Source organism: Apiospora phragmitis, assembly GCF_038363925.1.
Source record: "Apiospora phragmitis strain CBS 135458 chromosome Unknown utg000001l:1.0-2902119.0:1.0-2906034.0, whole genome shotgun sequence".
Classification (NCBI taxonomy): domain Eukaryota; kingdom Fungi; phylum Ascomycota; class Sordariomycetes; order Amphisphaeriales; family Apiosporaceae; genus Apiospora; species Apiospora phragmitis.
Genome location: NW_027117399.1, coordinates 1,309,085 through 1,321,100, shown reverse-complemented (window position 1 = coordinate 1,321,100; position 12,016 = coordinate 1,309,085). Strand labels below are relative to the sequence as shown.

General features: G+C 51.3%; 4 protein-coding genes across 4 annotated transcripts; 2 read left to right on the top strand and 2 right to left on the bottom strand.

The window, feature by feature from the left end:
• Positions 1-2,669: 2,669 nt before the first annotated feature.
• PG994_000406 (uncharacterized protein) lies at positions 2,670-4,216 on the top strand (the record flags this gene model as incomplete). The annotated part of the gene is made up of 3 exons (XM_066851815.1): positions 2,670-2,713; positions 3,212-3,680; positions 3,740-4,216. 3 exons carry the CDS (start codon positions 2,670-2,672, stop codon positions 4,214-4,216), a joined length of 990 nt encoding a protein of 329 aa, XP_066722447.1.
• A 1,445-nt stretch (positions 4,217-5,661) lies between these two features.
• On the bottom strand, positions 5,662-8,278 carry PG994_000405 (actin; the record flags this gene model as incomplete). The annotated part of the gene is made up of 4 exons (XM_066851814.1): positions 5,662-5,805; positions 5,993-7,722; positions 7,784-8,103; positions 8,166-8,278. The coding sequence occupies 4 exons, from the start codon at positions 8,276-8,278 to the stop codon at positions 5,662-5,664; spliced, it is 2,307 nt and encodes a 768-aa protein (XP_066722446.1).
• A 1,009-nt stretch (positions 8,279-9,287) lies between these two features.
• PG994_000404 (DASH complex subunit dad4) lies at positions 9,288-9,713 on the bottom strand (the record flags this gene model as incomplete). Its single annotated transcript, XM_066851813.1, has 4 exons — positions 9,288-9,316; positions 9,384-9,468; positions 9,523-9,567; positions 9,630-9,713. Coding segments are annotated over 4 exons (243 nt in total), but the record flags the coding sequence as incomplete, so codon positions are not given.
• Positions 9,714-10,102: 389 nt separating this feature from the next.
• PG994_000403 (IES6 INO80 chromatin remodeling complex subunit 6) lies at positions 10,103-10,696 on the top strand (the record flags this gene model as incomplete). Its single annotated transcript, XM_066851812.1, has 1 exon — positions 10,103-10,696. The coding sequence occupies one exon, from the start codon at positions 10,103-10,105 to the stop codon at positions 10,694-10,696; it is 594 nt and encodes a 197-aa protein (XP_066722444.1).
• Positions 10,697-12,016: the final 1,320 nt, after the last annotated feature.

Sequence of the window (12,016 nt, the reverse complement as noted above, 5' to 3'; positions counted from 1 at the left end):
CCAGTGATCTCAGCTCAACAAACCTCAAGACAAGGCCCCCCGGGGAGGTAAGCTTATAGCCTTACATGCACCGACCGAGATTCACTTCGAGCCAAGTCGAAATGTATGAGTATACGGTTTCCTGCTGCACTTTTCGAAGCCCATACGATCCGAGTTCGGGTGGAGGGAATAGCCTATTAGCCCTGCCACTATATCAGCCAATTGTAGTTAGCAAAGTTTCGGGAATTCAAAGTACCCGTTGGGTACTTCTCCATCTGCACAAACGACTTTACCTCTCGGTCCGGATTTAAAGTACAGTAACACTTGACACCAAGTAAGAAATTGCTGACAAACCCACTATCCAAGTCTCATATTTACACAGCCGAGCGCGTCGTCAACTATCTTCTAGCTCGCCAGGGAGCGCGAATTACGTGATCACCCCATATATTCCCATTCCTTCTCCTCCTCTGCTCAGTGCTGACGACCGAAGCAAGTAACACATTCGTACATATAGGCCTTAGGTGTGTGCATGTAGCTCTCCTACATACGCAACCAGACCACTCGAGTCGAGATGATGTTAGTTGTAGTAGTGTTGAGGAGCTGCACGTACTTATTCGTACAGATTTCGTGCATATGTCGTTGTGTATGGCGTGAAAGGGATACTCCGTGCTCCGTGTCAAGAGTCAAACCCTGAGGCAGACGACGAACCCAGGAAGCAGGTTGCTGGGGAGTGGAAAAAGCGCAGAGGGTTTCGGTCCCATCTCTTCTAGAAAAACCATGCTCGGGGCGAACAAGTGCAAAAAAAGCACCCATCGACCATGGTCAGCAAACCGGCCCGTTACCCGCGGTAAATCTTGTTCCTCCTTCTAGAAAGGCACCTTGGCACCTTGTTGCAACCCAGCCTCACCTCCCAGTGTTGACCCTCCCGGGCGTAGTACATGTACCCAAGTAGCCGGTCGGTTTGCAGTTGGCCCATTTTTCACAGATGCTCAACAGGAGCGAGCGACATGACATGACATGTTGGACATGCTAGGGGCTCAAGAGACAGAAAACAGATGCCGCGATCAGTGGTTGAGGTCAAATGTTCATACAGTAGGTAGGTATGCAATGGCATAACTGAGATCATGAACGAATGACCGAGTAGTAGTAGGTTGGGGGTTTCTTTCTTTTTTTCGGTTGCTTGGTTTTTTCTGTCTCTTTTCTTTTCTTCGATTTTGTTACGGCGGAGCTGGCTGGCTGAATAATTCGTCACTTGGTTCCGGATTACGAAACCAACAGCAAAAAAAGTCCGGCGCTTGGTTTGACTCTGGGGCTCGTGGGGCACAAGACGACCGTCTCCGATCACCCTCACTTTTACTTACCTGCTATTACTCCCTCGCTCGCTTTGTGTCTCCGCCGTCGCGCTTCGTTTCCCTTCCATTGCTCGCTGCTTCGGTTGTGTCTTATTATTTTTGTGTATGTACATCCCAAGTAGTACAGGGTATTTCTCTCTCTCTCTCTCCCTCCCGCGCAGCTGTCTCTCGTGACCCTCGGACAATCGACACCTGCCATTGGTTCTGGCGTTTGTAACTTACTTGTCAGCACCCAAAACCCCGGCTCTTTCTTTTACCACCTTCAACCAACCATTGAAAGTTTATTCTCTAAGGGCCACCACCTATCAAGAAGAGAGCCAGCCCAGCCAACCGACTACTTGTTGTTCAGCAGCAGTCCATCCGAGCCCCATCAAATTTTCCTTAATACTTGCATGTCCAATCCGAACCAACTCTGAGAAGCCCCAGGGATCTCTTTTCCACTTTGCCCGACCACCACCGACCTGTACTTCAACACTACCACTGCTATCCATCGTACAATACAGTCAGCAACAAGTACAGGTCGCCATTTCCGCAATCAACGATTCGGCCCCAGCCAAGGACCCAGACTCCGGACTGACAGCCCAATCTATCTATTCCCTGATACTTATGTCATCCAAGTATCTATCTGCTTGATTCGTAAAGACCAAACCAACCCAAAAAAGTACACCCCGGTACTTCCTTGTCTGCGGCGGGCTGGCGGCGGCATTTCCAGGAACAACAGAAGAGCCATCCAGATCTAGTCTTGTCGATCCTCCGGGCCATACAAGCTGCAGCGTCCATCATCGGATCTTCCTTTTTTTGTCGAGCTTCACTCCGTCGTCATAACCGCACCCGGTTCTTCCTTTTCTCCCATCCTCGTTCTTTGTTGAGCTCGTTCTTCGCATGATGGAGTACACAGCTACTGCGGCTACGGCTGCCGCACCTGCTCCTGCTCCTCCTACAGGCGCCTCAAAGGTAAGTTTGGAGCAAATCGTCATCTCGTAATCATCCGCCCTCTCCCAGTCCAATCTCATAGCTTCCCATACCGTACCTACCACCGATCTCTCTTCCCATTGCTGTCCGGTGGCTAGCCACCAAGCTCTACTGAAACCCCCGCCGTGTTTTACTATGCATGGATGTCAGCATACGAATACACGAAAGGTGCATCACTGGCTTCTATTTTCTCCCTTCCCTTCCTCCCCGAGTTATCCAGCAAATCAACACCCTGGTCTTTGTCATGAGTGCATCTATTCCCATGGCATTTGCGTCTTCACAATCTCCATTTCAGCCAAACGGTAGAACATGTAGTGTGTCTGTCCGTCACTACCATCACCATAATCATCGAACTGTATCAACTAGATGCTGACTCAGAATCGGACAATAGGACAGTACAAGCTTCACTGGTGAGTACGAACATGTTTTTTTCTTTCTTTTTTCTACCATGCTCTTGTGTCCTCCCCAGATATGATGGGGAATGCGTCTTGTTGCCGATTACACATCATGGAAAAGTACCGGATTTCGTGAAGCCTACCCACGATCCGGATTACTCTTGCTGCATGGGTCCTCTCGATCCTTTCTATACCGGCCCCCCTCCCCCTATCGTTTGCTGACCATCCATCCACCCCCTCCCCTGTCACTACCCATCTTCCCTCCACACATGAATATGTAATCACACTCATACATGCATATATACGCACAACCTCAGCCTTTCGACGTCTCCGGCCTTGTATTACCCTATGTACATGTACACCCCCCTCCCATGTCCTCTTGCTTGCCCGTCTCTATTACCAAATACCTCCTCCCCTTACCACCCTTGCCTACCGGTCTTTTCAAGTCATACATATTTCGCCTCGGTCCACTCCATAGCTTCCCCAAGTTCTATTACTAGCTCTCGATCCTAGTCCTGTCGCTACCTGCCTCAACCTCGCATTTCTCACTGCGTATACTCTTTCACGATTCCAGCAGCATTATCTGGGTTGTGTGTCACTGACTCGTCCTTCAGAAGACCCGGACTTGCGAGCTAAACTCGCACACCAAGCAACAAGTCTTCTCAACCAGGCCGACTCAGGCCCCAAGGAGACCAGGGTCCCTCAGCCTGGTGTACCTCCGCAACCGCAGATTCATCCTCAGTTGAGAGCAGCTGGTGGTGCTGCGAACTCCACGGAGATAATGCCTTCTGGCCTTGCCGCAGCGTCCACTCATCCCGGCGCAATTCCTTCTGCCTCATCTGCTATGGCAGTGCATGGGCTTCTGGATCATGACCATGACCACGACCATGACAACGACGGGGATGACTCTATTACGGATGGTCGAAAGGCTAAGCGGGAGCTCAGCCAGTCGAAACGCGCTGCGCAGAACAGGGCCGCCCAGGTATGTGATGTTTAGTGCTACATTGGCTTAAGCATAGTCAACGCTGATCCAGACAACAGAGAGCATTCAGGCAAAGGAAGGAGCACCACATAAAAAAGCTTGAGCAGGAGGTACGGGAATTCCGCACAATGGAAGACACCTATAAAGCGGTCCAGAACGAGAACTACGTGTTGCGCGAATACGTCATACAACTACAGTCCCGATTGATGGACAACCAGATCGAACTCCCGCAACCCCCTCCTGGCTTGGCCTTGCACCCTCCTAGACCCAATGCTCCGCGAACCGTTGCCCACCCTCATCCTCCTGCCAATGTGCTAGAGCCTGCGCAAGCTGCCAGCTCCGCGGGCTCTCTCGCCGACGTTGCTGCTGCGGTACATGCTGGAATCAATGCGAGAGAGCCGCCGAGGGACATGTCTGTTGATGGTCTTTACAACCGAGTGAAGCCGGAGACGAGCGAGGAGAGGAGCGACGATGAGATTCGGCGGCAACTGCAACGAGACACGGCCTTACCCCCTCCGTCATCTTTGAGAGCATAGGGTGTCTATTGGTGATGCGGAAGGGGCGTATAGAGGGGAAACTAGGGGTAAAGATGTATGGGTTTCCTGTCTGATTCTGCGTTCATTTTCACAAGGGGGCGTTTAAGGCAGCATCGTGGGATGCTGATCACACTGTGGCGTTCGGGCTTGATCGGTTTCGGGCCAAGAAGTGGTGTCTGGCATTACGGGGGGCGGGCAAACAGCCCGAGTGGCATTGCTGTGTCGCATTCTTACGCAGTGGTCGTACTCACTGGTGTATTAGCTAATGCACTTCAGATTCGACCTTCTGAAATAGACTTGTGGTCAAGAAAAAGTAAGATATTGAGAGGATATATGTATGTACCATCTGGCCACCAGATCCGGTTTTCGATGGAAAAATCGCGACAATCTGAAAACAGCCAATCCTGAAGCTTGTCTACAATGTGAATGATATTTGATTATCCTGTTATGGTATCTTCTACAAGCAAATCTGGAAGCAGACAGCACATGAGCCGGGTTCTTCATTGCTTCCAACTTGATTCGTCAGGGCGCCAAGGTTCCGCCCTGTTTCCGTGCCATATGAAGTGAATGAGGGAGAATCAGTTACAATTTGCGCCTCTTCCCGTATCTATCGCGCGGTACTGTTGCAAGCCTTGTGGCCTATGCCCCATGCCGTCAAGCTCAAGGGTATGAGTTGCCCAATTCGTGCTCCTATGCGATAAAGTTAGTTCGGTGTTATTCACCTAGCAAGCATGCTGCTCTGGTAAGTGTGGCACGGGTGTGTCGTGTTAAGCAGCGGCCAGTCAGTGAGTAGTGTGAGTGGGTGCGAGTGATCTGGCAAAGGCAGGGGAGGTAAAGAAGCAAGAAAGAAAGCAGCCAAAAAAGGAAGGAAAATAAGTGCGATAAAAGCAAAAGCCAGAATAACCACAATAGGCAGGCAATAGTCTTGCTGCTCGTCGCAGCTAACTCCAACTCCCACTCCGCAAAGTACAAGCCACACACCCCCAGTCAACCTGACTCATCAAGGGTGCAGGAAACGACCAATGGCATATGAAGAAAGCGGCGTAGCGTTGTCAGGAGTTATGCCAAGCCCACCCGCAAGATCGCTCCCCGAATTTCTCGCAGCTTATGTCAGCACCAAGCGGCACGCCACGTTGGGCATATCGAGATCGGGGCGACCCATTGGTTGATGTGGACTTAGCAAAGGGGGTGGTGGGAGAGGGCGGTGTGGTGTGGGAGTAACAAGAATGCAAAGGACAACTCCGCAAGTAACGAAGGTGGTTGGTTGGTTGGTTTGGTGTTTTTGCAAATCATTCTGCACTCGTTCTCGCTTGAGAGTAGGCGGGAGACACGATGACATGACCAAAGGGATGGGGCACCGCAGTGCAAGCGGACCAAGGGAAAAACCCCACACATCCATACTTGGCGCTGTGCCGCCTCGGTGTGCACCGTAAGTCGCCGTAAACTCAGCGAACAGTAATTCGTCTTTGAAGTCGTCCCCTGCCCTGTTCGAACGCCCGCGCGGGGGAGGAATGGGGCTGGTGCCGAACGAGGCAAGGTTTCTTTGGCTGACCAGGCTTGACTACATAGGGAAAATGGTCGGAGCCGCGCTATGGCCCGAAAGTGCGCACAACAATTACGGGGGAGGGGGAAAGACGGGGTTATGGGGAAGGTTTCGGGGTAGAAGGAGAGGAATTGTTGGTCACGACATGGGGAAAGCAGGAGGTTCTGTGGCCCGTTTGCCAATTCAAAATGATTAGGGGAAACGGAGAGGGGCAGGGGGAATTGCTGACATACCTTTATGTAATCGCCTCCCTTCTCGAGCCACTCTGCCCTGGTCACCGCGGCGGCTTTGTATCCGGAGGATCCCACCCAACCTGCGGCACCCTTCCATGCATCCAGAACGGCATTGTCTGCTCGGCGCAACTTGAGAGGACTGCCCACAGGCAGCAGAGCTGTGAGACCCTGGCGTAGGCGGTCATCGAAATTGTCGAATAGAGTGTTGCCACCGGTCAAGAATATGTCACGCAGGAAGTCATCTCGGTTGATCGTGGGGATGCCCACCAGTCGTTGGGTGAGGATGTCACTGCACATCTCGACAAGACCAGCTTGGTCCACTCCAGCAATCGAGGGCTGAAATACAATTTCGGGAACGCGTATGCGCTCCACGTTGAGATGGATCTGATTGATTTCGGATTGAGCGCCCGCGTCGAAGGGCCGCGGGCCGCGCAAGAAGGCGTGTAGGAGGGACCGGCTCCAGTCGGATTGAGCCTCGTATGTGTCGTCGTGCGTGAAGCCTTTGTCATAGCGTAGGAGATCCTCTTCAATTGTCTTCAGGTTCCCCAGGAGATCCTCTTCGCCTTCTTCGTCGTCGCTGGCATTCTCCCCTACAGCGATCTGCCGGTACACCCCCCAATCGTCGTCATTGGCACCAAAGTTGTCGTCGTCTCCCCCGCGCCGGCGTTTGCTTCGTGGACCATCTGATGCTAGGTTGGCGATGGATTTCATCCGAATCTGCGAGGCCAACGACTTTCGGTTGCCCTGGTCGGCTTTGAGCCGGTCGAGCTCCTTCATACGCATCAATGTCTCGTTGCGTATGGCGCGTTTCTCCTCCAGCCAGCCTTCGAGATCGTTTTCACGCCGTTCCCTATCAAGACGCTCATCCTCGGCAATACGCGCTTTCTCCGCCTCTTTCTCCGCCTTGGCTCTTGCTCGTGCCTCGTGATTTGACTTCAGAAGGCGCTGGTGTCGCTTCTGCTTCAGAGATGCTTCGTCTAATTCCTCGTCGGGTACATCCAGTAAATCGAAGTTGGGGGCCTCTTGTTCTTCTTCAGGGTCACCTCCCACATCCTTCGTACGAGCCTTTTTGACTGATTTTTCTAGTTCCTTGATGGCTCGCTCTAGCGCAGCTTCGTCCTTCATGTCCTCGGCATCGAGCAGCCGCTTGGTGTCTTTCTTGTTGGAGTCGGCGATCTTCTCCTGGAGCTTCTTGTAGTAATCTAGCTCCTGCTCCTTGCGCATCAACTTCTCCAGGCGCATCTTGGCAGCTTGTTCCTGCAGTCGTCGGCCACTTTCTTTCTTCCGCTCTGCTATACGTGCCAATTCTTCCTCGCTCTTCTGAATGATGACTTCTTCTGTAAAGGGATATTGGGTGACAATATCCCGGTCTTCTAAGCCTGTCCAGTCCAGATAGGAACGAATCTCATCATCAAATGCCTTCGAGACGTAACCATGGTCCTTTAGCATATTCTCGGCCTGGGAGACATTGAGCTTTCCGGGGAACGCCGGGTATTTGAGTCGAACAAGTTTCAGGAGGTATTCGGCAGCATGCCACCCGCCCCAGTTCAAGCGAATTGCCTGGTTCAATATCGCCTTGGAATCGTAAACGGGTATCACGTGGGTAGCGCTGTATGATGATGACACGACCAGACCTGTGCGGCCCTTGTTGTGTCGATACGAGAACAACGAGTCGACGCCCGTTGCCAGGGAAGGTGCGCCATATGCCTCGAAGATGATTTCGTTCATAGCTGCGTATGCGTGTGTTAGGGTCGACCGTAGATTTTGACATGGTAGGGGGTTCTCGCTTACACTTTCTCGAATATGGCAGGTTCGCGACAGTCTCTGTCATGACGATAGGCGTGTCTATAGAGCCCTCCGCATCGTTCATACCGAGCTTGAGGAAAGTCCAGTCCAGAACATGTTCCATGACATCCCAGTTGGTGACAACACCAGTTCCGGGCTCAAAGGCGTTCCTTATGTGGCCTCGGGCGGTCGTATCGGCGTAGCAATCGTTGCCGGCGAACGAGTATGTCTTTCCCAGCTTTCGATCCCTGTATTTAGCCATGATTGGGGAATGTTGAACCTGGGTTGCGCCTCGAACGACCATCCAGCTCTTACGGCCGAGGAGCCTACAATATTGCCCCCAATGTTAGCATCCGGTGCTCCTCAAAAGGTACGGTCCAAGTTGTACGTATACGCACCATTATCAATGACTATAGCGGCGCTGCCAGCCGGCTGAGCCAAAGCCTTCTGCCGTCCATCAGGCTGCTCGGGTGTGGGCTTCTCGAAGCGGGTTTCCTTCATAGGGAATATTCGCGTCGGAGGATACGTCTTCTCTTCACGCACAGGAGTGCCGCAAGAGCTGGCACTGTCGGGTCGACAGCGGAGGGTGCCATTTTTGCGGTTGTAGAGTTGTTTTCAGCGTCAATTCGTTAATTGTGCTCGAGGCTTGGGGATGGAAGCTGAATCACGGATTGATCAAGTTCTGCTGCTGTTGCGCATGTCGCATTGGACAATCCTACCGAATGGACGAAGACAGCTGTAGTCGAGGATCTGCTTTAATTAATACGGGCAGCGATTGTCATGTTCAATTCAGCGCATGGTTGAACTTTTCGACTCTGTCCGCACAGCGTCCACGATGCGGGAAGAAAGAAACCTGAATGGACAGAACTTTGATCCCAAAGTCTGTTCACTTTCGCCGTCACTCGCGACTGAAGAATGCAAGGCTGACGGTGTGGTTGTATTGAACAGGGATCTTGAAGCTCAAGCAAGCAGGGGTCTGGACACTAGCTTCAATTGGTCTTAGTGCGCTGCGAATACTCGGAGCTATGGCCATCAGTACCTGTCATGCATTGACTGGCAACTGGATGCCCATGAAGCCAATTGATGGGTTGTAGTGTAACAACATCGAACCTACATACTTCCAATATCTTATGCAGCTCATCTTGTTATCCGTTACATGAAGCCATATGTGCTCAAATCACCCAGACACGGTCTTTACCTAAGTAAACTCCGGTGAAACACCATACCACACACATCCAGAACCGATTCTGGTATAAGTCGTCTCACACCTTCAATTTTAAGCACTTGGTAATACGAAAGCAGGTTCATATGTAACTACATACAGGCCTTGAGAACGTCAAAGTTCTTGTTAGCTGACTTTCTCTCTTAGGTTCACGCCCTGTAGTAAGCCAGCTCGTCCTGCTCTGGCCCGGCAAGTCACCCGGTTCCCCAATGCTTCCAGCATCCCATATGTGGAGTTGTACTCAGCACTTGCAGTTGCTGACTACCATCGCTCTTCCGTACCCTTCCTTCATGACGGGGGCTTCAAGTTGTCGGTGGCTGTTTACGGTATTAATAAGTCTGTCTGCATCTGTATGGTATGGTTTCGTAACAAAACTGGGTTTACCTTCTAGGTGGAACAAAACATTGGATTGGTAGTTCTTGAACATCTGAGCCACCAACTCAATGTTCATGTTTTGGACATTGATATCCTGCAATATCCAGTCAGTTCCGAGAACCAAGTATTCGGTGATGATTTAACTGACTTGTAGGCTCTTGTTCATCACTACAATTGCTTCGTTGAGTTTCTCCTGTAATGACGAGCCGAGTATCAGTATGTTGCGGCTTCGTGGGGTCAACAACCCACACTTACGACATTCGTGATGACACGCGATAGCAGTAAGTTCTGCTGATGCTCGTGTGGGCTCTCCTGCAACGTCTCATTCAGCAACCAAAGTCTGTTGTAGAACAATAAAATATACGCGTATTACCATCTTCACAAAGGACGGAAATAATCCAGTGTTATCCAGGAAGCTGCAGTGGTTCTTCGCGGTGCTTTGTTGATGGATGAGTGTCGCATTAACAGAGGGTGGGCGGTGGCAGCTGGCAGTACAGGGATGGAAGCAGTAGGGGCAGTCGGGTTATGCTGCGAGAGCTTGGACGAGGCTGATGAATGAGTTCGAACTACTGCAACCAAACATTTCTCTTTCCGGCGACATAACAACTGATTCGTTCTTACTCGACTTAAAATTTACTCACCTCTAACTTGAAATTCGACCCACCTACTGAACTTGATTGCATTCGAAAGCATCAATTCCACATCAACGTCTCACATCTCCAACAAACATGGCCGCGCCTACGGAAGCGCAGATTGCGCACCAAGAGTTGATCGACAAGCTCGACATTCACTCGGTCCACAGGACTTTCCGCAACCCGAGCTGGAAACCGAACTCGCGCCGCAACAAGAACGTCAAGACGATCCTGGGCGACGCCTCGCGGAAAGAGACATCGATCATCGCGACGCCCCAAGACGACAGCGGCCCGGCCACACCCGCCAATAACGCCGACAACGACGGACTATCTACGTCTGGCACAACGACGCCCGCGCCATCCACAGACGGCACGAGCCTCCAGCAGCCGAACCTGGCTCAGGCGTCGCGTAGTTTATCGAAGCTGGTATTGGAGAAAACCCTACGGCCCAACACGGGCGGTGCAGCAGCGAGTGCACCCAGTGCGACTTACACAAACATCGAAAGCGCTCCTTCACTGGCCCATACAAAGCGCTATTGCGATATCACCGGCTTGCCAGCGCCGTATCTGGACCCCAAGAGCAGATTGAGGTACCACGACAAGGAGGTGTTCGGCTTCATTCGATCACTGCCCCAGGGTGTGCCAGAGCAATACCTAGAAGCTAGGGGCGCGCATACTGTACTCAAGTGAAACCGTATCTGGTTCGCGATGCTACTTAAACCATGCACTAGCTCGCAACGATACTTGTGAATTCAATGAGCTGGCGTTGATCGGCATGTATGACATAGGGAGACCAATAGGCGAGGTATTTAGGGGACGCCTTCGAGGATGCCACTATCCATGGTACATCACAGCGAGGAATGCACCCGGGGCAAGGAACGGCCCAAGCGACACATCACGCAAGGCCAAAATTTCACATACAGCACGGTGGGAAGGTAGAATGTTCGACCAACAAAGTCAACCATATCTGGTGATCGGCCGCCTCTCGGCGACCGAAGCTAAGATGCTCCGGCTTAATCGTGATCAAGAGCTTTGTTCTCTGCCTGTAACTGACGTATACCGAGGATGAATGGGGAAACCAAACTCAGTTACCAGAGCTAGATTGCTAAGGATCGTCGCGGCAGAATAAAACCAATCATGATAGCAAGTGCACACATCTACCTACCTACCATGTCCCGTAATCGAACGTATATGTTAGTATCTTCGCAAACACAATGACAGTCTTTTGGCGATCATCTCGAAGTATGCAGCCAAATTGCAAAAAATAGATGTTGGCCTGAGGTACGTTTTTCTCGTCGGGTGACGACGTTGATCATGCAAGACGTGCAGTCGAAGAGACCAGCTGAGTTCGGCCAAGTTGGTGTGAGAGAAGGATAAAGTTGTAACGAAGTACGAGGGAAAAATGCACATGCACCAATGTTTTGCTTTATTGTGAACTGTGCTACTGTGGCTGCTGTGGCTTCTGTGGCTTTAGCTATTGTGGCTAAAGCTACTCCACAAGCAGGTATGCTGCACACTCAACCCCTTTAAAAGACCGGTCAGCGCTACAATGCCAGCCTCAAGCTCCCAGGGCGCCTGATTGGGGCTTCGGTATGGCGGTTTTGGCTTTAAAGATCATACCGTCTCGGGGGCGACGTGCTGTGAAGCTTTTATAAAAGGTTGCTGTTTCTTTTCCCGCTTTTGACGACTTGAGCTTTTAGAACAGAACCTGGACTTGGAACATCAACACACCAAATCCGGCCTGCCGCAGTCCAACGACTACAGACTCAAAATAATTCTCTTGCGGGTACTCTATAACATGCGTAGCATCCGAGTGCATTATCGGTATCTCCATCTACGCTGTTTACCTGTTTGGGCTTACTCAACATGCCCCATAGGGGTATTATAACTGATGGTGGCTGCCAGATGTTTATATACAGAACCAAACAAATCTATACATTTATTCGGTCTATATAACATAAGGCTCGCTACTAGACGAACTTACCTTCCAGGAGGGAACCGCGACGAAGA